Below are 21,494 nucleotides of genomic sequence, written 5' to 3'. Positions count from 1 at the left end.
ATGAAAAATTTCCCCTGTCCATATTTGTTATCAATTACAGGCAGCCACGGGCTAAAGAGCACCTGACCTCTCCAGACAACCTTTCTTCCCTCTATATATTGTATATAACTTCACAATCTCTTCTACATAGGAGCTGCAGAAACTAGAATGTCACTATGGTAACAGACTACAAACAAACCCCGTGTAGTCTGATCCTGCATGAGAATCTTTCCCATTTGCTTATTGCCAACTTGCTGAATGTATGTTACAAATTTGGAAATTCTTTGCATCTTTTGGTGCAGAAGGAAGAATGATGATTAATAGAGCGGAGCGAATGTGACGACACGTAAAACGGCCAATTATCACACACACGTTTTTATACGAGAATATTTATTTTCTTACAGATCTTACAACCGGATGTTTCTCTGATTTCATTCAAAGAAATATATATTCCTTTTATGAAGTCACACAATTATGCATGTACATATATATATATATATCTTTTATATAAAGGCATTTACTGTTATCAGTAACATAACAAATCAAAATAACTTAACCAACTCATTGCCAAATGTGGAAGCAATAAAACACTGAGAGAAGTCGGTGTATACAAGTATTCAGTAACCTGGGGCTCTCCTGCTGGTGCGAGACTACAACTCCCAGCATGCCTTGGCTGCCCGACACACCAGCAGGAAGAGTCTCAGGTTGCGGACAACAGGTGAAAGTAACATTCTTGTAGGCGGATATGTATATATAGTCATAAGGGAGACAATGGATACAGAGAGAAGTCACGCTCAGCGGATAGTGAGATACAGATATACATATCTTGCAGTACATTATGGGGATTCATCGGGACAAACGACTGATTGATATCTTCAGGCACAATGGAAACGAAGACTGGATTAGTCTGGACGACCAGAAGACACATGGGTCTAAGGTCACCGGGTCAGTGCATATATTCAGATTAGAGATTCTGCTGCATTTATTGGCTGGAGACAATCATCTGGTTTAGCTTCAGTGAGTGATCCTAACCATGACCTCTCATGACCTAGACCCTGCACATAGGTCACCTGCAGGTTCCGTACATTCCATTTTGCATAGATTTCCTCTAGATGAGAATCTGGTTCCTGAGTTACAGCAAGTCTTATGGTCCAGCCTCGCCCAGAGCTTTCTTCCTTCTTCATATCCATTGACTAATAATTACTCATGGCTGGAAACGGATACTTGGGTCATGTAGCAGAAGATCTGTTAGTTCTTCCATTTTCAAGGTGCTCAGTACAGTAGAAGGTTTTTGGCTCCGCAGGAAATCACAAATACTACTGCACGTATAGCAGAAGTCACTACCTACCTGACATCACTTCCTGCTCTGCAGCTATTGGCTGAAGTTGCACCACATCGGCTTCCTGTTCCGCCCACTCCTACTCAAACTCTGCCCAGGAAGTCTGTGAGATGCAACTTCAGCCAATAGATACAGACTAGATATGAGGACAAGAAAATAGGTAATATTTTAGTAATTTCTCCTGTATTCCCACTGACTGTCAACTTGTCGCTGTGGACCTTGTAGAGCACCTTGTAAACTTGTATCTAACGTAAAACAATTACTACCTGGATACATAACCTTATTATCTACACATTTCAATTGTTAGACAATTGTCATTGAAGACTCTCTTTGGACTTTCCACTTAAATTTGCATAAACCCACCCCTTTTTGAGCGGAACGTGTTGCGCTTTTAACTTAAAAAAAAATCAGGACAATCCCATGGGATCGTCCTAAATATCCCAAATATATATTATGGTACTAGTCTACAAACATTTTGCCTAATGTCGGGTGTAAAGACACTTTTTACAGTCTAAACCAATAACAATTTCTCTGTGCAGACACTGAACCAGCAGGGAATGCTGCTAGATGTGAAGTTAGAACGAAAGAAAATCCACTGCAAATACTGGATGCATCTTTGGACGTAAATGAAATATCTTGAAAGTAAAGTAAAATATTTGCAAAGTGGAAAGTGTAGAACGAAGGCAAATCTGCACTCGCATCTCCCACGTTCTACCTGTGCTATAACACGGGAGCGGTCAAGGTGCGACTGGTGGTGAAGATCGTGTTTGGTTTTACCGACACGTGAAAAACATTTCTTTGTACATAAACCTAATAACTTATTCCTTCTCAAAACCATTGGCAACCGCCCCAAGTCAAGAATCAAACATGGCTCCTGCGTATCGGATCCTTCCTCGCAGACTTGTGACTGGACGTCTGGGATCAAATCATTACACAAATCAAAACACAAATATGGGGGGGGGGTAAGAAAGAAAAATTATTTTACATAACAGAAGATACAGAACAAAAAAAAAAATTAAATTAATGGAATCTGCTCATCGGATAACTGGCGCTGATCGGTCGTTTGTCACGGTGGGGCGGAGCTTCACGGAAGCAAATGGGTTTTCTCCACTGTAATAGAAGAAAGGAAATGTCATGGTCACAACCAAGCAGAACAATATCCAATATCATCCAGGGCCAGAGATACAAGGTTTATGGTCCACATTTAGTCTTCAGCAAAAAAAAAAAAAAAAAAAAAATTCAAAAATCAACATATATTCAAATCTTATCATTAGCTCCATCTTCCCTGCAGCTCCCTCCTCCATGTTGACAGGCTGGACACAGGTTTAACTTGTGTACAGTGGCTTCTACAATAATTGTATAATTTTAAGGAAGTGATTCTCACATGTAATGTCGGAAGTGGGACATGAAGTGAAAATTGTGGATATCTCTGTGGATATCTCTGGGTCTGTGGCTCCTATAAACACAATCCTGATGTCATATTAAAGAGGATATTCTACTCTTTAAAACTACACCAAAATGGTGCCATGGCTTAGAAGATTCAACAGATATACATTATAGATTATTTTCAGGGTAGGTCTTATTTTTGGAGGAACACAGTGGCCCATATTTATCAAAAGTAGTACAAACTGTACTATGTTCAGTTTGCCTTTCGAGTGTGCAGGGTACACCAAATTATTGAATACTGGCGCACAGTCTTTAATTATCTGGCGCCCCCTGCACTGCTCGGGAAGGGTGCACCAAATTTTTTTTTTAGGTGCACCGTTAACATAGAGCATGCAACACAATTCTGTTGCGTCACTTAATTAAATAGGTTGTAAACTCCACTAATCACTAACACACCCCTTTAGTGCAGCCATGGCACAAACTGGTGCAGACACCTTATAAACACACGTGAAAGGAATTTTTATGATCTTTGATGTGCAAAGTCAGACAGAAAACTGCAGATATAGATATATATATATCCATCTAAAAACAAAATTGTTCTATACAGCTATTAAAGGCGTACCTTAAGAATGGATGCTTCATTACTCCATTTGGTGTTGGTTTCTGATAAAGTAAAAAAAAAAAAAGAGAACTGGTATAACATCACTCATATGTTGTGCTATATATATTGCGTACAGATAGAAAGGATGACAATTTATGATTATCTAGCACAGTGATGGCAAACCTTTAAGAGACCGAGTGCCCAAACTACAACAAAGACCCACTTATTTATCGCAAAGTGCCAACACAGAAATGTAATTTGTGATTTATATTCCCTTCTCTGTCACAGTTTCCATTGATACCAGCACCTGAGGACACCAATAAAGCAGAGAATAGTCCCAGGTAGAGCTGTCACTTTAAAATACCTCTGTGCACAGCAAGTCCTGGGCTGTCTGGGACTACAAGAAGATACCTGGAGTCATCTCTGGTGATGGCCTGAGTGCCCACAGAAAGGGCTCTGAGTGCCACCTCTGGCACCAGTGCCATAGGTTAGCCATCACTGATCTAGCACAATACTGTACAGTGATTTGTAATACACATAAGTGTCCACTAGAGGTCAGCAGAGGAGTAGCTTCTGCCCTCCCATTCAGTCCCATGCAAGATCATCCCTGCAACCCTGACAATTCGATACATTCCCGGTCCATACATCAGACTGCACTGGTACAGTCTGGGTACCCACAGTTTACCTAAAATAAGCTGGATTTTGGTACTTCCTTAATCCAGAGCTGCACAGTTGATATTGAATAATCTTCAGCTTCTCTTATCTAAGGCCAAAGGTGGGTTTTGGAAACTGGTCATAAGCCAAAGTACAACAGAGAGACACGTGTGCAGCGCTCCCTACACATGCAGCGTCTGCCCTGTACAGGAGGACTATGGGGCACCAGCTATAGCTATAAATATACATCCAGAACACCCCAAATCCTGCACCTCTGCTCCATCTAATGCATAGACATGACCTGGAACTGCACCACACTCCTCCCAGGTGATGCCCGGCTGGAGCTACGGTACAGAAAACACATACCCTACACGTGGTCTCTCAGTACAGGGATTGGCGCACCACTGTATGTTGTGGTTGTGTAGGGAACTGCAGCCTAGCTCCTGGTTACTTGTGGATGAAGTTTAGGATCTGGGGAGGGCTCTTTGTTGCCACTTTCTACTCTAGTAAAAATATACGGATCCATGACAGCAGACACCCATCTATCAACTCACAATTTGACCAGCTATGTAAACATGGATTGGTATGGATTATCATGGGTATGGAAATTGGACAACCCCTTTAATGGCAGAATTACTTATTACAACAATTCATTTTACCATTTTCTGTCTGCTGTGTCTTAGCAGGCGTCTATGTCTCCATGGTAACAGACTACAAAGGATCCCGGTGTAGTCTGATACTCTCTTTTGTCTATTCGGTACTAACTATACCCTAAACTGATGTACTGTGTATGTGTAACTACCTGGAGCTGGTGTATGCTGCTCTCTGCCCCTATACATCACATGTATTCCTCCGATATATCTCCATCCGTTCCTCTTCACTAGCCCAGCGTATCTGACTGCTCCTGACATTGACTACCAAGGGCGAGCTGACCTCATACCACGCTGATAACACACGAGAACAATGCCGGGCCCGGTCTCCAGTCCTTCAGGGCACAGCACAAGACATCCTGAGCTCCATCTCTACCATTATCATTTATTCAGATATTACAGAGTATCTCTGACCACGGCCGACCTGCTCTATCCTGTATTACATTACCATACAATATTTGAATGGACATGATGTAATACTACATTTCCCCTGTGGAGGCGCTGTAGAAAAATTACAATCAAAATCCCTCAGGATAAACCAGGGACACTAACTCATAGATCCAGTGACTGTGGTCATCTTCTTCGTTTTTTTATCCATGGCCTCCTTCCTTCTAAAATCAACTTTAATAATTATGTTAATGAGTCAGAAGGGCTCCTGGGGGTTTACCAAAGCCCCTCCATACTGAAGCTTTACAGGCTGTTACATTATGTAGATCTCCCCCCCCCACTGTGTGAGATTACATCAGGCAGAAGAAGGGGGAAGTGCCAAGGGACGAGGAGACCGTGTAACAGCCTGTGAAACAGGAGCACAGAGGGCCTCTGGTAACACACCCTTCAGACTCAATAGCATAATTGTAAAAGTTGATTTTAGAAGGAAGGAGGCCATGGATAACAAATATAAGAAGATTACCACAGTCACGGTGTAAGTGTCCCTGGTATATTCATGATTTTGATGGTAGATTTCCTTTAAACAGGTTTCTCTGCCTGCATAAAGGGTTACACTGGATCATCACAAATCCTTGGAGCATAAAATGCAGCGCGGTTACTTCATATTGATTTAAGTGAATTATTCACATATCTTAAGAGCGATTATGTAAGGTATTTCAAGAGCTTCTCATTTCTGTGCTCTCAGGGGATGTGGGTGAAAAATAAACATCATGAGCAGTGTCATTGCAGGGAAGAACAGTAGAGGGCAGCACCTGCATGCAGGAATCCAAAGGTCTCCAGCTACAGCTCACAGAGAAATGCTATTAGAGGGGATGTCCACTTTCAGCAAATAATTGATAGTGTTTGTGTAATTAAAGTTATACAATTTTCAACATACTTTCTGTATCATTTCCTCACTGTTTTTTAGGTCTCTGCTTGCTGTCATTTTATTGGAAGCTTCACCGTTTACTTCCTGTCGACAAGAATTGGGTCCCTGGTCATGTGATGTCACACAGGTGCAAAGCTTGTTATATCCCTGGTCATATGATGTCACGCAGATGCACGTCTCGTTATATCCCTGGTCATGTAATGTCACACAATATAATATATCACAGAGAGTTATGAGAGCTGTGTGTTATAACAAGCCGTGGACCTGTGCGACATCATAAGACCATGGATATGACGAGCCTTTCATCTGTGTGACATCACATGACCAGGGATATAACGAGCCGTGCACCTGTGTGACATCACATGACCGGGGATATAATGAGCTGTGGACCTGTGTGACATCACATGACCAGGGGTATAACGAGCAGTGCATCTGTGTGACATCACATGACCAGGGATATAATGAGCCGTGGACCTGTGTGACATCACATGACCAGGGATATAACGAGCAGTGCATCTGTGTGACATCACATGACCAGGGATATAACAAGCCGTGCACCTGTGTGACATCACATGACCAGGGACCGCTGTTTATCCACAGGAAGTAAACATTGAAGCTTCCTGCAGCACAAAAGCAAGCAGAGATCTAGAAAAATGTGAAGAAATGATACAGAAAGTATACTGGAAATCCCCCACACAAATGGGGTGTAACAAACTCCATGCAGATCCCTCCGCCCCGTGCTGGCCTGGTGGTGGTGGTGGTAGCATTATTACCCACTCAGCAGAACCTCTGTTATGTAGGATATCACCTATAACTTCAGACCTGGTCACTGATCAGGACCGCATGTCCTCATGTGACTACAGTACTAGCAGTAATGAGCAGTATATAAGGGTCTTCTTACGGGTGAGCTGTTACTTGCTGCGGGGGCAGGTTCTTTGGCAATATACGGGGAGAAGGTAGGTCTTTGCTGCTCGGGGGAGCTCCTGTATGACGCTGGCTGTAGGTAATCGGGTTCTGGAAGGACCATGTCACTTTTCTCCAGTAGGTTGGCGGTGCTGAGACTTCTGATTGGAGCGGGGCTGGGATTCACACTACAGGGAAACACAAGATGTTAGTACAACTCCTCTCATCCTCATGGGTGCCTGACACTTTCACCCCCGGTTTGTTTACGACACATTGCCTAAAGTAATAAGCGTTACCAATGATGCACAGCCATTATCTCACCCCTGTGCCAGCTGCTGCAGCGCTTCTATTCACACCGCCACTAAACCCTGGCGCAGAGCCATGCCCCGCAGCGTTGCATGTTCTAGGTGTGTCCATTGTCTGACTATTATTCATTGTCACATGGAGACACAACATCCACTTGTTTTTTAGCGCCACACTTGTGGTTGTGTCATACAAGGCTCTGCGGATTGTTATAAAGCCGAAATCACTGGGGTTGGGTCTGAACGTGACATTGGACTGGCATTATTGTGGGCCGCACCTTGGCACTGGTGTAGGGTCTTTTCCGTTCTCTTCTAGAGGTCGGGTATATGATGAGGGGAACCAACCTTTGCTGAAAGACGAAAGAAAAGAGAAAAAATTAACAAAATGGGGACATTGATGCAGAAAATTTAACTTGACTTGTTTAATAATTCTGTAAAAATCCAGTGTTTTATAAGGGTCCTATCGTTAGAAACCAAATTGTCTTGAGAATGGGGATCCTTGCATCTCCCTGTGAATAGGGAAACGGCTTCTTCTTTCCATAGCAATGAATGGACTGAGATCTTGAGATCAGGTCCCAGCCCCCAGACTCCTCATCTACCACTAATTCCGTATCCAATTACTGAACCTCTTTGACCTCTATCACTTGGCCCATTGATGGGGCGGCACTCGCTCGTCTTCCAGCTACAGTAGCAGGCGCCACTTGAATGCTGGATTTCCTGACAGTCACATGCTGGAATAATGGAGTATTGAGCGTAAATCTATAGGTAGATATGGTCCGGCCACTTACAGTTTGGTAGTGCTGTGCTCCCCGTATAACCAGCCTTCCCTCTCCTCGGGTATAAGAAGTGTGATGATGTCTCCCTGCTGGAAGCTCAGCATAGATTTGCCATTTCCGGAATGTGGGAAAATGGTCCTGACTTTTGGCTTGTTCATATGATTCAATCCGGTGGCGACAGACATGGATCGCGGCATGACGACATCCTCCGTGCTCTCTGCTGTCGAGAAGAAGAGCGAAGATGGTGACGTCTCTTTATACATCTGCATTATTAGGGGGTGATAATATCAGAGCTGATCACTTACCTTGTGACGATTTCGGCCTTTCGGAAGTCACCTTTGACTGGGGCGGGTTGTTAAACATGTCCACCAGGGGACTGGTCTGCGCCCGACTTGGCGGTGCCGGTGGCATCCTGAGTGTGTTCCTAGAGATTGTGTCATATTCTCCAGCCATCTACAACACAAATGTAGGTACAAGTATATAATCTCCAAGCACTAAATGCAGTGAACAGGCGGAATACATTCCAAGAAACCCAGACTGTCCCCTACCAAACACAATGCATGGACCTGGACTCTCATCATAGTCTCTACAATGATAGGAGTCCGTGTTTGGTCCCATACTGAAAGCAGGATTGCAGAACCTTGCAGATGTCCCACAGGGGAGCAGGGACACCCAGCATCATAGCTGACTTTGACTCTGGTAGTTCGGGTCCCTGTATAGTGTTTGGTCCAGGAAGTAAGGCAACATACAATCCAAATTTAAACATGAAACTGGCCTCAGGTTGAATTCACTTGATGTATAACACAGGAAAAGCTCCTAATACATACATAAAGCATATCCATACCAAGGCCAAAGCAACAAGTAGTGATACACGGTATGAAGAGGGGTGTATGAAGTCATCACTAGTACCTACCAGAGTTTTCTTGTCCATAAGTGGAGAAGGTTCGGGGGTGCCAGAGATTGGGGTGCTCCCCAGACTCTTTTGCGGGTTCATATTGTTAATGATGGTGTCTGGCACTTGGGAGACATCGCTGCAGGTTTCCTGCCACTTGGGGATCTTGGATGTGAGGAGATCAGAAGACTAAAGTATAAAAATGAAAACAAATGTCATTTATAGCTGCATCAAATGGTCAAGAAAGTCAATGCTAGCAGATATTTAAAGGACATCTACCACCAGGATGAAGGATTGTAAACCCAGCACATGAAATACTGATGTGTGCCCCCTCTGGCAGGATCTTCTCTTCTTTAAGCTTCCTATGCCCTTGTTTTTAAGAAAAAAGGCTTTAAAAATCATGCAAATGAGTCTGAGGGAATCCAGGCTACATTAACACCTATGGACCCGGAGCCCCTCAGGCTCATTTAAAAAAAAAAAATTTCCTTTAAAAACTAGGGCATGAGAAGCTAAAAAAAGAGCAGGGCGGGCCACAAGGTGCACACACTAGTTAAAAACAAGGGCATAGGAAGCATAAAGAAGAGAAGATCCTGCCAGAGGGGGCGCACATCAGTATTTCATGTGCTTGGTTTACAATGCTTCATCCTGGTCGTTTAAAGTACATATATAGAGTGTGTTTAAAATTTGGTATTGTCTTATCGAGAGAAGAACCACAAAGAAATATAATCCTCTCACATAAGTGATGATAGCGAACAAAGGAAAGGCGTCAAAATGTTGGATGTGGATATATAAACCTTCTCCAGACCCCCCTGCTTGGACAGGGCACCCTACTTTAGGGTGGGGTATGACAAGCCCCTTGTCACACCAAGGGTTTAACTAAATTTACCAGGACTGTGTCTGAAAATTAGGGACTCTCCTGGCAAATGCAGAAGCTTTATGGACAGTATTATCTTCATGCTGCGCCTGTGGTGACAGCATTGTGCATGTATTTACCCCCCAGAATCTCACCTGTATGTGGAAGTAATTCAGGTAATTGGAAAAACTACAATGCTTGTCGACCAGGAAGCAGAACCGCCGCTTCTCTTCCAGCAACGCTTCTCTGCAGCCTTCAGCTATAAACTTCTGGATGTCGTTCTGACGGGAGGTGATTGTCTCCAAATACTAGGAATAAAAAAAAGAAGAAGATGAGATTCAATTGCAAGGAGAACAACGCAGAACTAGCCTTATCTCACTCCATTGGTCTCAGGGGTAGTAACAGAAGGCACCCCACACTTCACGGTTGTAAACAATGCTAGAACCGTTAAGGATAATACTGTAAGATGGCGGGCACCGTTAGGATAATCGGGATCTAAATTCATAGGTATATGTGTAGAAGCCATGACACTAGTGTGAAAGGAGTTCAGCAACTCGAGGGTTACCTCCATGACTGTATAACTGATAAGCAGTATAGTTATTGCGCCCCCTGGAGACACGGCCCGATTAAGGATTACGAAATACAAGTCGGCTCTCAAGGAAATGCAGGCCTAGTTTGTACCGGATAAGAAACCTTCATCTGCGGTAGACGTGACCTTACACTAGGCAGAAACTTGCCAAGGACATCAACCATGAGAATTACACTTCCTTGACTATAAAAAAACATAAATTACTTCCTTAAAGGGAACCTGTCACCACATTTTTCACAAATACCGCTAGTGGCAGGTTCCTACAGACCCCTAGAAACTATCTGACACCCTTCTTTTAGCTACAAATTGTTTCCCTCAGATCCCCATGAAATCAGTTATAAACTTGCCTGGTATCTATGGTAACATTAGAAAACTGTACCCCATGCACATATCTGAACACATAAAAAAAAAAATCAAAGCATGTCTGGATGGACTTCTACTCCTCTTCATGAAATTATTTAATTAGTGTTAAATATTTCGGAATTTGGTTCCCCCCTATTTGATCAGTCTTTTTTTAAATCAAGACTGCGCTATGGTCCATGGCACACGGAGGGGTGCGTAACCATACACTGCTCCCGTTTCAGTGAAGTGTATAGTCACATGTCCTCCCATCAGCGTCCCGTTGACGGACAGTAGTGCTGTGTGGCTGAGGAGGACGCCCCCCAGAAGGGAACGTAGTGCTGGTGCTTTATCCTTGGATAAACTTCTACAATAGATAAACTCCTTTAAGCGATAGAGAACGCACAAACCTCCGTTTCCCTCATATCATATTTTGTGGCGTTCCGAGCTCCTTGACTTTTCCTCCTGAGTTTTTTCAGTTCCGCCTGAGATTTCTCTAGAGAGTCCACCTTATTTTTGTGTTCCGCTTGGTATCTCTTCAGAGTGGCCTGCCGAAAAACAAAAAACAAAGGTAAATGGAGGAACTTGTATAATAGCAATTCTACATAGGGAACTGCAGAAAGCGACTGTCATGTGACAAGATACAAAGAGGAAAGTCAGGGCTGACAAGACTGCAAATCTAAAAGAGTTTTCTGATCATTAAAGATCTGTTTAAAGGAAACCTACCATTTCAGATCGTCGGTGTAAGCTGTAAACACCGAGCACCAGCTCAGGGTGAGCTGGTGCCGGTGCTTAGTTTAGTTTTTAGTGCCGGTATCGCGGTTTTAACACTTTTTAAACTTTATAGCAGAAACTGCTTCGGCGCTGCGTGCGCACGATCGTGCGCGCGCCTACATAGGAAATGCCGCAGGCGTTGCGCGCGCACGGTCGCGCGCAGCGCCGAAGCGGCTTCTGCTATAAAGTTTAAAAAGTGTTAAAACCGCAATACCGCGGTTTATAACACTAACGAAACTAAGCACCGGCACCAGCTCACCCTGAGCTGGTGCTCGGTGTTTACAGCTTACACCGACGATCTGAAATGGTAGGTTTCCTTTAAGTATCTTGAAAGGTTAAATTTGACAAATACTTCTTCCAACACTTACATTCATATACTTCACATCTTGCTCCGTCTTCCTTTCTAACTCTGCAACAATTTCTCTATGGAACTTCCGGAACTGTAAGGACAAGAAGTATTAGTGATATTGCTCTGGCTGTATACATTGTACAATGCACATCAGGGTGTAAGCCAGAGAGGGGGTGGGGGAGAGGGGGGGTGGGTTACAAGTGACTACGTACATTTTCCTCCAGGTTGTCGTTCAGCTTTTTGTGCATGCTGGAGATTTCCAGGAGGACCTGCCCTGTAAGGAGAAATCACATCTGTTACTCATAGATAAATCACCAGATATCCAGGTTCCTCAATAGTTCCCGCTTATCGAAAAAGACAATAAAAGTACTCAGTGTTCTTCTGGTTTTATAGAAACGCATCCGGGGAAGTTTTATGCTGGACATAATCCAATGGCTACCAACTCGCTGCCGTCCTTACATCATCAGGTGTGACATGTGACCTGCTGTAGGGTCAGGCAGACATTGATCTATGAATATATTATATAACCCTGCCTCAAATTGAATTACCACATTTTTTGGACTATAAGGCGCACACAAAAATCCTTTGATTTTCTCAGAAATAAAAGGTGCGCCTTATATATGAACCTTACTTACAGACAACAGCTGCCTTGCACTGTGCACTCGCTCTCACGTTTCTGCGTTCTCTACTGTATATTTTGCGATTTCAGTAAAGTTTATTTGCAGTCTGAGATTTTACAAAAGGTTTTAGATACTTAATGGTTTCTCTCTCAGCAGAATCTTAGGCGTATCGGTCAACAATAAATTCGACAAAAATCTGAGATCCCCATGTAGAGGGTGCTACTGTTAGTCAGTGAACTCTTAGCAAACACTGTCTGAGGACTGGATACTGTGGCGACAGCCAGGGGTGTAGCTAGTGGGGGCTACCATGGCATGTGCCCTGGTGGTCGGAGGGGGCCAACACAACCCTAGGTTCAAAGTGAAAACACTGGTTACATCGGAGAAGGAGGGAAGCAGCTCGGTGGCAGTCAAGTCAAGCGACTGGATGGTGGGCTGCCTAATTACACTGGGAAGTAAGTATTTTTTGCCTATATATAACATTCGTATTTAACATTTAACATGAGCAGAGTCCAGGATTGTTACCGTCACTTCAGAACAGGCCGGATATATACAGGCAAATATCTTACATTCCACTTCAAGGGCGAGATGTGACTCAATCCTCATCTCCTGTGTGAAGTTTATTTGTATTTGCTCTTTTACCTCATCTCCAGAAAAGAGAAAGGTGTGACCTCAACTAAAGAGCCAGGAAGTGGAGCCGCTCATACTGGCTCGGCCGCTTCTCGCTTTGTTTAACCAACTATGTATTTTTCCATTACTATTGAACGCAGGGTGAATATTTAAGAACCTGTCAGTTCTCGGACTCACATTCTGCACCTTCTGCCACTCAATATGACCGATCTATAATCCAGAGGGAACAAGGATTATAGACTACAAATCCCAGCATCCATTTTGCTCATCTAAGACTTTACTATCCAGGAAATTTAAAAGGGTTTTCCAGTTTCACAATATCTATGGCCCAATATTAGATCAGTGGTGGTCCGACTCATGGCACCCAGATGCAGCTGTCAGAAGCTAATAATCCACATGGATCCCTTACTCCTCGGTCAGAAATTTTGTGATCCAGGAAAAGACCTTTACCTAATTTCCAAAAACTTAACTTTTTTTTTTTATAAACTTTTTATTAACTTTGTAAACATACAGATACACAAATACACAAAATCACGACAAATGTTGGCATATATGTTGAATCTTTCCAGAGTGAGTTAAAGCGTTGTTGGTTCAAGTTTGTATTCTTTTGCTGTTGTTAGCTAAATTCGCCTTGTAGAAATCTGGGTATCCAGTATAGATTACAAAACCACTTAACTAATCCAAGTGAAAAAAGACAATAATCAAAAACAGCTTAAACATTCAGAAACAGTTCAAACAATGACCTAAGAGTATCTTGGATATAGCTGATGTTATCCTTGGTAGTTATCTTAAAATACTAAGGGCACAATCCAATAACATTGTCTTGTGGGATCTTTACCTATGAGTATGGGCCAACCACTAGGTTCACCTATCCCTTTGGTGCCATGTAATACATCATTTGCCCTGTAGAGGCACTGTCCACTTACTGCTAGGCTCATCTTCAGGCTGCAGTTGATCACTGAAGGTCCCAGTAGTTGACGAACCTTCGATCTGGTTAGTTTATATTCAGTATAAATGTAGACAGCCCCTTGAAACCAGAGCTCTCCTTCCATACTGTAAAACCACAGGACTTATTATGGCATTCTGGAAAGTTGTGACTGGCAGCTTCTCAACTATGTACTAAGCCAAGCATTCCTCAAACAAGAAAGAACATGGAGTGATGGTAACGGAGCAGGATGAATAATCGACTGTGTAACTGTAATGAAACAATGGCGTCTATGTAACCGGGAGGAATCTAACAATCGGGCCAATACACCCTTCCTATAGACTAAATATGAAGCCAACGCTTCTTCAGGATCCATTTCCTGGGCCAAATTATTCAGTTTCCCCAATACTACGAATCCTTGCTATGGACTTTGAGAAGACCCCACAAAAGACCTGTTTATAACGTATTTTGCAGAGTTGTCACTACCCAATTGTTTAACATCTTTTAAACGGGCACGGACCAGAAGATCAGTGAAAGTCTGGAAAGAGAATTTCCACGCCAAGCGCCTCCCTCGGTTTTTATATTCCGTAGTAATAAAACCTCTTTCATCCTAAATTGTACGAGTAACCCTCTCAGTTTCCCGTCTGCCCATTGTTCATCTGCCAGACCCCAGTGAAGACGACCCAAAAATGTGCTCACACAATGGTGCGTGAAGGAAAGAGTAACCCCAACTGTCTTGTCAGCTGGGATATCTTCCACCCACGGCCGGTCATTGAGACATCTCGCCGCAGAGCGTTCTCATTATGGAAGATGAGACGCCAGGATTGTCTCATCACCAAAGGAGACTACAAAGCAAATATCTAGGCAGACATTGTGCCGGAGCTCCGGGGAGGCCAGATCCTTCAGGATCATCCATCACCTGGGAGAAGAATGGCGCAGGCTCCAGCACATAATCAGATTAAACAGTCAGGAAGAGAATTAAAATCTTTCATCAGATTAACACGTCCTGCAAAAATATGTTCCCCTGACCGAAATCTATTAACCATTTGAGATCACATCAGGAAGTGGGAACTCTATGGAGGGGGGGGGGGGGGGGATTTCCCATAAAGGTAAAGAGCAGATCATAACAAAAACTTCTCCCCAGCGTTGTGATTGTTGCCATCGGATCCTGTGACCTTTTGTGAAAACTAAATACTGTTTATGCTGCAAGAGCGAGCAAATATTGACTCTGGGCCGACACAACGCGCCGGGCACCATCTGTCCGCCGGGACGGGAAGAGGCAAGACAAGGGATCAGTGGTGAGAAGCCATCCGTACAGGACAGGTGATAGGAGGAAACATCACAGAGGCTTCTGCACAGCATCCAGACAAAGATTTATTTCTTATATTATTTTGGAGGACTCGATCCATAGTGTTTTGTCCCAGAAATACAATTCGATTCAGCCCAGGATTATGTCATTCCTCTTTTACTCCTCCTGGACCTATATGAGTAAAATTGACAACAGGGTCTTCAAGGATAGCTTACGCCAAGTTCACATCTGTGATTGGCAGGTTCTGATCCCTTTATAGAAAACTGCGGACCTTCCTTCCACATTCCGATTTTAGTTTCGGAAGAGATGGAGATAGATACTGTGCAATGGAAAGGCCTGATGCAAGTGTGAACTGGGCCTTGCATAATGGCTGATCCCACAAGTCCTTTTCACTGTTGGGGAAGTAGGGGGGGGCTCTCGTTCCCTCATTTGAATGATCACCCCATTTGTTAGACCCCCAGTGATCAGACACTTGAGGCTCAAGGTCCTAAATTATTTGTTCTGATTAAACTCCTCCGGTGCATTTCCCGTTTTCTAACATAGAAAAAAGAAACGTAAAACCAGACAAACTACAACTCGATAAGCCCCCCCCTATCCCAGTGATGGTGAACCTTTTAGAGACCGAGTGCCCAAACTACAACCGAAATGCACTTATTTACCGTGACGTGCCAACATGGCATTTCAAGCAGTAACTTATTGCTCCCTGTTTTTCAACATCATTCAATGTATTGGCTCTCCTAAGGCCACCAATACAGTTGAAAGAAGGTGGGCAAATAAATTCAGACCATCATTGTAGCTTCTCTCCAGGAAGAATGGTGGGTCCAGCAGGAGGACATCCATAGACAATGCAGTTCTGTCCTCACCTTCTCACTTTTCCCACAGTTCAAACAGCCAATGAAATGTCGCTTTAAAATAGCTCTGAGAGCAGTATCTTTTAAGTTGCCTGCGACTGCAGAAAGATTTGGTGGATTTGGTCCTGTTTGGTGAAATTGGGACAATGGCCTGAGTGCCCACAGAAAGGGCTCTGAGTGCCACCTCTGGCACCCGTGCCATAGGTTCGCCACCACTGGTCTATCCCCTTCCTTCACCACTGGGAGGAAAAGTTCTTAAAATATAAAAACCCCTTTCAGGACCACGTGATTGGTGATGGTACGGCACCTGGCACCCTAGACGCTCAGCAGACAGCAATGGCAGAGCGGGTACAGGCTGCTCCTGTACTCAGCTCCCTGTAGCACCGCCACCGTCATCTGATCACTTATCACTTACCCTATGTATAGGCCCAAAAAAACCCTTTGAACGCCTCCTACATTTCCAGGATGAACAACAGAGCCACACGTCAGAATTCTATAAAAGGCAATGGCAGGATCATTATTGATAAAGAATACAATTAGTAAAATGTCATCATGTCCTTTCAGTGTGTGGTAGGTGAGTAGCTGGTAAGTGGTGGTGGACGGGGACAGACGCGGATAATGAGGAACTATGCAACAAATTAAACGTGGAAAACAATAGTCTCCTACAGAGTCATGGAAATGGAGCGCTTATCTGGAATCAGAACAATGTGGATTTTCTAAAACCAACGAACTGTAAACCTGTAAAACGAATGACTTTATGACTGTAACGAGGGTCCTCCTGGGTCCTGGGGAAGTTATACATTGAGTCCCCTATCAGCTGTTTATATGGCTGATAGACACAAATTCAATAGACACAGTGACACCTAAAGGCCATAACGGGTATTACAATGATTCAAACTAAGACGTTATTTCATGCATACGTTTTCAGCACAATAGGAGGCGCTATTCCCAGGACAGTCCTTTATAGCCCTGTGAATGCCTGTGTTTGTTCAGGTCCTATTAATACAACTAATAAAACAGACATAGACAAACAGGCGGCCATTTCTGAGGCCACACAATAAGTAGCTGCATTGCTTCCGCCATTATGTGCTCTGAATCACATCAGCTCATGGCTGCCTGAGAGTATTTTGTTGTTGGGTAACTATGGACACAGGACACACACCCTATGTGCACTTTATGGCCACCCACCTATGTACTCAGCACTATACAGCGCTCCTGCTGTGCCTCACCACTGGCTACAGAAAAGTAATGGCGCAAACACAGAGGATATAGTAACATCACCCCCCCCGCTGTATCTGTATAGTGTAGATGTAGCAGAGCTGTGGATATAGTAACATCACCTCCCGCTGTATCTGTATAGTATAGATGTAGCAGAGCCGAGGATATAGTAACATCACCCCCATTGTATCTGTATATTGTAGATGTAGCAGAGCCGAGGATATAGTAACATCACCCCCATTGTATCTGTATAGTGTAGATGTAGCAGAGCTGAGGATATAGTAACATCACCCCCATTGTATCTGTATAGTGTAGATGTAGCAGAGCCGAGGATATAGTAACATCACCCCCATTGTATCTGTATAGTGTAGATGTAGCAGAGCCGAGGATATAGTAACATCACCCCCATTGTATCTGTATATTGTAGATGTAGCAGAGCCGAGGATATAGTAACATCACCCCCGCTGTATCTGTATAGTGTAGATGTAGCAGAGCTGAGGATATAGTAACATCACCCCCATTGTATCTGTATATTGTAGATGTAGCAGAGCCGAGGATATAGTAACATCACCCCCATTGTATCTGTATAGTGTAGATGTAGCAGAGCTGAGGATATAGTAACATCACCCCCATTGTATCTATATAGTGTAGATGTAGCAGAGCCGAGGATATAGTAACATCACCCCCGCTGTATCTGTATAGTGTAGATGTAGCAGAGCTGAGGATATAGTAACATCACCCCCATTGTATCTGTATAGTGTAGATGTAGCAGAGCCGAGGATATAGTAACATCACCCCCATTGTATCTGTATAGTGTAGATGTAGCAGAGCCGAGGATATAGTAACATCACCCCCATTGTATCTGTATAGTGTAGATGTAGCAGAGCCGAGGATATAGTAACATCACCCCCATTGTATCTGTATAGTGTAGATGTAGCAGAGCTGTGGATATAGTAACATCACCCCCATTGTATCTGTATAGTGTAGATGTAGCAGAGCTGTGGATATAGTAACATCACCCCCCACTGTATCTGTATAGTGTAGATGTTACTATATCCTTGTCTCTGCTACATCACCCCCCACCCCCATAGTTTCTGTATGGTGTAGATGTAGCAGAGCCGAGGATATAGTAACATCACCCCCATTGTTTCTGTATGGTGTAGATGTAGCAGAGCCGAGGATATAGTAAATGTGCTCCAATATTATTATGTCAAATGAAAATACGTTAACTGAAATATTCCTCGTCAGCAGAGATCAGGATAGTCTTTGAATAAACATGTCTGAGCTGCAGTTCCAGTCTCAGCCATTAGGTGAGGGTGGCGCCATTTCTGGGAAATAAGATATACATTTTTTTTTTACTTTGGACAAACCGTTTATGAATTAGAAAAAAAGTTCAGAAAACCTATACAAAATGGGCAAGTCCTGGGATTAAAAAACGGATGTAATTATAGAGGAGACAGTTTCTAATATCTAGAAGTAGTGGGCGGGTGACTACACACAGTCTCACCAGTCTCTCCCTGACAGCTGTGATTGATATGGGTGAAACTATGAAACCACTAGTTAGTATCTGACTAGTACAGTCCATGCACGTGTGTACTACACCTCCCCCCTGTTACTGTGGACACTGTTGGATTCACTTCTCACAATGGCCTGAAGAAGACCTCATGACATGGGTTTTAAAATTGTAAAGGTTTGGGAAAAAAATGGCTGCATTCTTCCAAAAAACAGCGCCACATCTGACCATGGGCAGTACGTGGAATTGCAACTTGGCTCCATTCATTTCTTTACACTTGAGCTGCAATACCGGCAGGCGCCATGGTCAGGTGTGGCACAACTTTTGAAGAAAGCAGCAGCAGAAGTTTTTTTTCTGAATCTGTGGAATAGCCTGCCTCAGGCGCTGGTCACAGCAGGGACAGCAGAGAGCTTCAAGAAGGGGATAGATGCCTTTTTACACCTAAATAACATTGACGCGGGTCAGCTGACAGCGGTGACTGCAGAGTCTAATCCACGACCATTATGCCCCATGTCCCTAAAAGTAGTGATTGTTGGCAGCATCCTGCCGTGTGCAAACAGAGGATGTGCAGCCAGCTATAATACCGAGTGTGCAAGGACAAATGAAGACATTTACAAATGCCTGTGGTAAGGCCTGTTAATCAAGTGCAGATCATCTTACTTTATTGTGGATAGGTGCTCATTCCTGCCTGGAATTGATCAGTGAAGGTTCGGAGGGTTTGCCATGTACGGATGCCTATACAAAGGGATGCAGGGTCAGGGAATAAGTCTCACCAGACCATCGCCCCCGTAGGCCCATCAATAGTGGGCATAGTCCCTTCACCTGACGCGCTATAGGATATACCCTTGTATTGTGCACAACTTGGCTCCGGAAGACAGAGTTTTGCTCGCTAGGTTGGAAAATAGTTATTATCCCTGCAGCGGTGGCTACTAGTCACAGGCCCTGCCTCTTTTATTGCAGGTTTTATAGTGTAGTAATTACCCATATAATAGCCAACATGTTATTACACTACAAAACCAACAAGATTTATTATGAAATCCAGATCCACCCCGGAGAACAGCGCCACTCTTATCCATAGGCTGTGCTTGGTATTGCAACTATGCAAAGTCTTTAAAAGGGATACATCAATGACAGAAGGGAACAGCTTTCTGATTGCTGGGGTTCTGATCATTGGGACATTCATTCATAATTAGAAATAAGGGTCCCTTCCCCCTGTATGGATGGGCGAGGGGGGCTACTGGAGAAATCCGACTGCTGTACTATTTCTTGGTGGACGAGCGATCGACCATATTGAGAAGCTACATATGAGATCCTCCTTTTCCCGCCACCAGGTGTTGGGGGTTTAATAATCTGCCCCAGTATTGGGCACAAGTGTATGATCATCGGAGGTTCAACCACATGGTCTCCTACATCTCAGGTGTAGATATTCAGATGCATCATTGTACCAGAAGTATCAACAATTCTGTGTGCAGAACAATTATCTACTAGCCAGCCTGAAAAGTGGCTATGAATGTCTCAATGATGCCTCATCCAACCATGATACCATCGCTTCTCCAGACCAGTGGGTGCCTATGCTGGGTTAAAGGTGGTCTACCAGCAGCTTTGACCATACAAAGTTGCAGATAGTGTTAGGCATTGTCCCTGGAGACCTGTGCAGCCGTAACATCATATGTGTTGTTAGTAGCAGCAGGACTGTGAAAAATGCATTTAAATTCCATAATGGCAGAACATTCCAGTGCACTGGGGTATGAGAGCTCTGGACAGCAGACTTCTACTACAGCAAAGGAGAGGGGCAGTGTCGCGTTTAGAGAAAAGATGTCACACACCAGTGTACCAGAGTGCTGCAAGTCCAGCTACAATCCTGGAATATAAACGCATGTTCACAGTCCTGCATCTACTAACAATACAAATAAAGACATAAACAGATCTTCAGGGACAATACTCAAGTCTGTCTACAGCTTAATATGGTCAAAACTGCTTGTAGACCCTCTGTTAGGACATATGATCATGTTGCCCACTTTCTGCTACACGTCTTCCCAACATCTGATATCCGGAGCTTAGCGTATTATCTGTCCTGACTCAACTTGCAAGTAAAACGAAGATTGGAATCGCTGGGAAATATTTGACTATGCAAATTATATTTACAAGTATTTTATGAGGCCTTCAGAAGGTTATAATGATAATGGATCATCTGATCCGGACTCCCACGTCGATCCATGGTCTGAGCTCCGGAATGAGATGGTTTGTTTACATGAGGTTGGAAAACAAGCATTATCCCTGCAGCGGTGGCTACTAGCCACAGGCCCAGCCTCTTTTATTGCAGGTTTTATAGTTTTTTTCTAATTATACATGTAGATTATCAATTTTCACAAATATGGAAAGAACTGCTCAAAAAATAGTTACAAAATAATAACATTCCAAAAATAATTTTTCCAAAAAATCCTAAATGATCCTAAAAAACCCAATTATTTTAGTATAAAAAGTGACATACAATCTTTAAAGGCTGTGAGGGAAAGTAGAAACATTACCCTCTGTTTACAGTCTTACCTATTGGAGGGGGGTCCCTGGTCACCCTTCTGCCCATTTCGTAGGAAACGTCCATGTTGAATTTCAACAAATCCTCGTCAGGCATGGAGGAACCACGAAGTTGTCCTCATACACATAAGATTTTTGTCCAACCTCTTAGAAGTGGTTAGACTCAGGGTCATGCAATGCTGCAGAGCCTGGAGA

At 43.5% G+C, this 21,494-nt stretch overlaps 1 protein-coding gene across 2 annotated transcripts in view; it reads right to left on the bottom strand.

Annotated features, from left to right (window-relative positions):
* Positions 1–364: 364 nt before the first annotated feature.
* Positions 365–21,494, bottom strand: part of BAIAP2L1 (BAR/IMD domain containing adaptor protein 2 like 1) — a 59,951-nt gene continuing 38,821 nt past the window's right edge. The window contains exons 4-14 of one of the 2 annotated variants that reach the window (XM_072120487.1): positions 11,914–11,975; positions 11,721–11,792; positions 10,989–11,126; positions 9,806–9,958; positions 8,819–8,986; positions 8,211–8,358; positions 7,918–8,122; positions 7,408–7,479; positions 6,826–7,015; positions 3,327–3,367; positions 365–2,428 (exon numbers count right to left, since the gene is read on the bottom strand). In XM_072120487.1, the coding sequence (XP_071976588.1) occupies positions 2,353–2,428; positions 3,327–3,367; positions 6,826–7,015; positions 7,408–7,479; positions 7,918–8,122; positions 8,211–8,358; positions 8,819–8,986; positions 9,806–9,958; positions 10,989–11,126; positions 11,721–11,792; positions 11,914–11,975 (1,325 nt within the window). In that variant the 3' untranslated portion in view covers positions 365–2,352. Of the gene's footprint in view, positions 2,429–3,326; positions 3,368–6,825; positions 7,016–7,407; positions 7,480–7,917; positions 8,126–8,210; positions 8,359–8,818; positions 8,987–9,805; positions 9,959–10,988; positions 11,127–11,720; positions 11,793–11,913; positions 11,976–21,494 lie in introns of both variants that reach the window. The other variant, XM_072120486.1, reaches the window with a different exon arrangement.

Source organism: Engystomops pustulosus, chromosome 8 (genome assembly GCF_040894005.1).
Source record: "Engystomops pustulosus chromosome 8, aEngPut4.maternal, whole genome shotgun sequence".
Taxonomy (NCBI): domain Eukaryota; kingdom Metazoa; phylum Chordata; class Amphibia; order Anura; family Leptodactylidae; genus Engystomops; species Engystomops pustulosus.
Note: the sequence above shows the minus strand (reverse complement) of the source record. Positions and strands in the feature narration are given on the sequence as shown.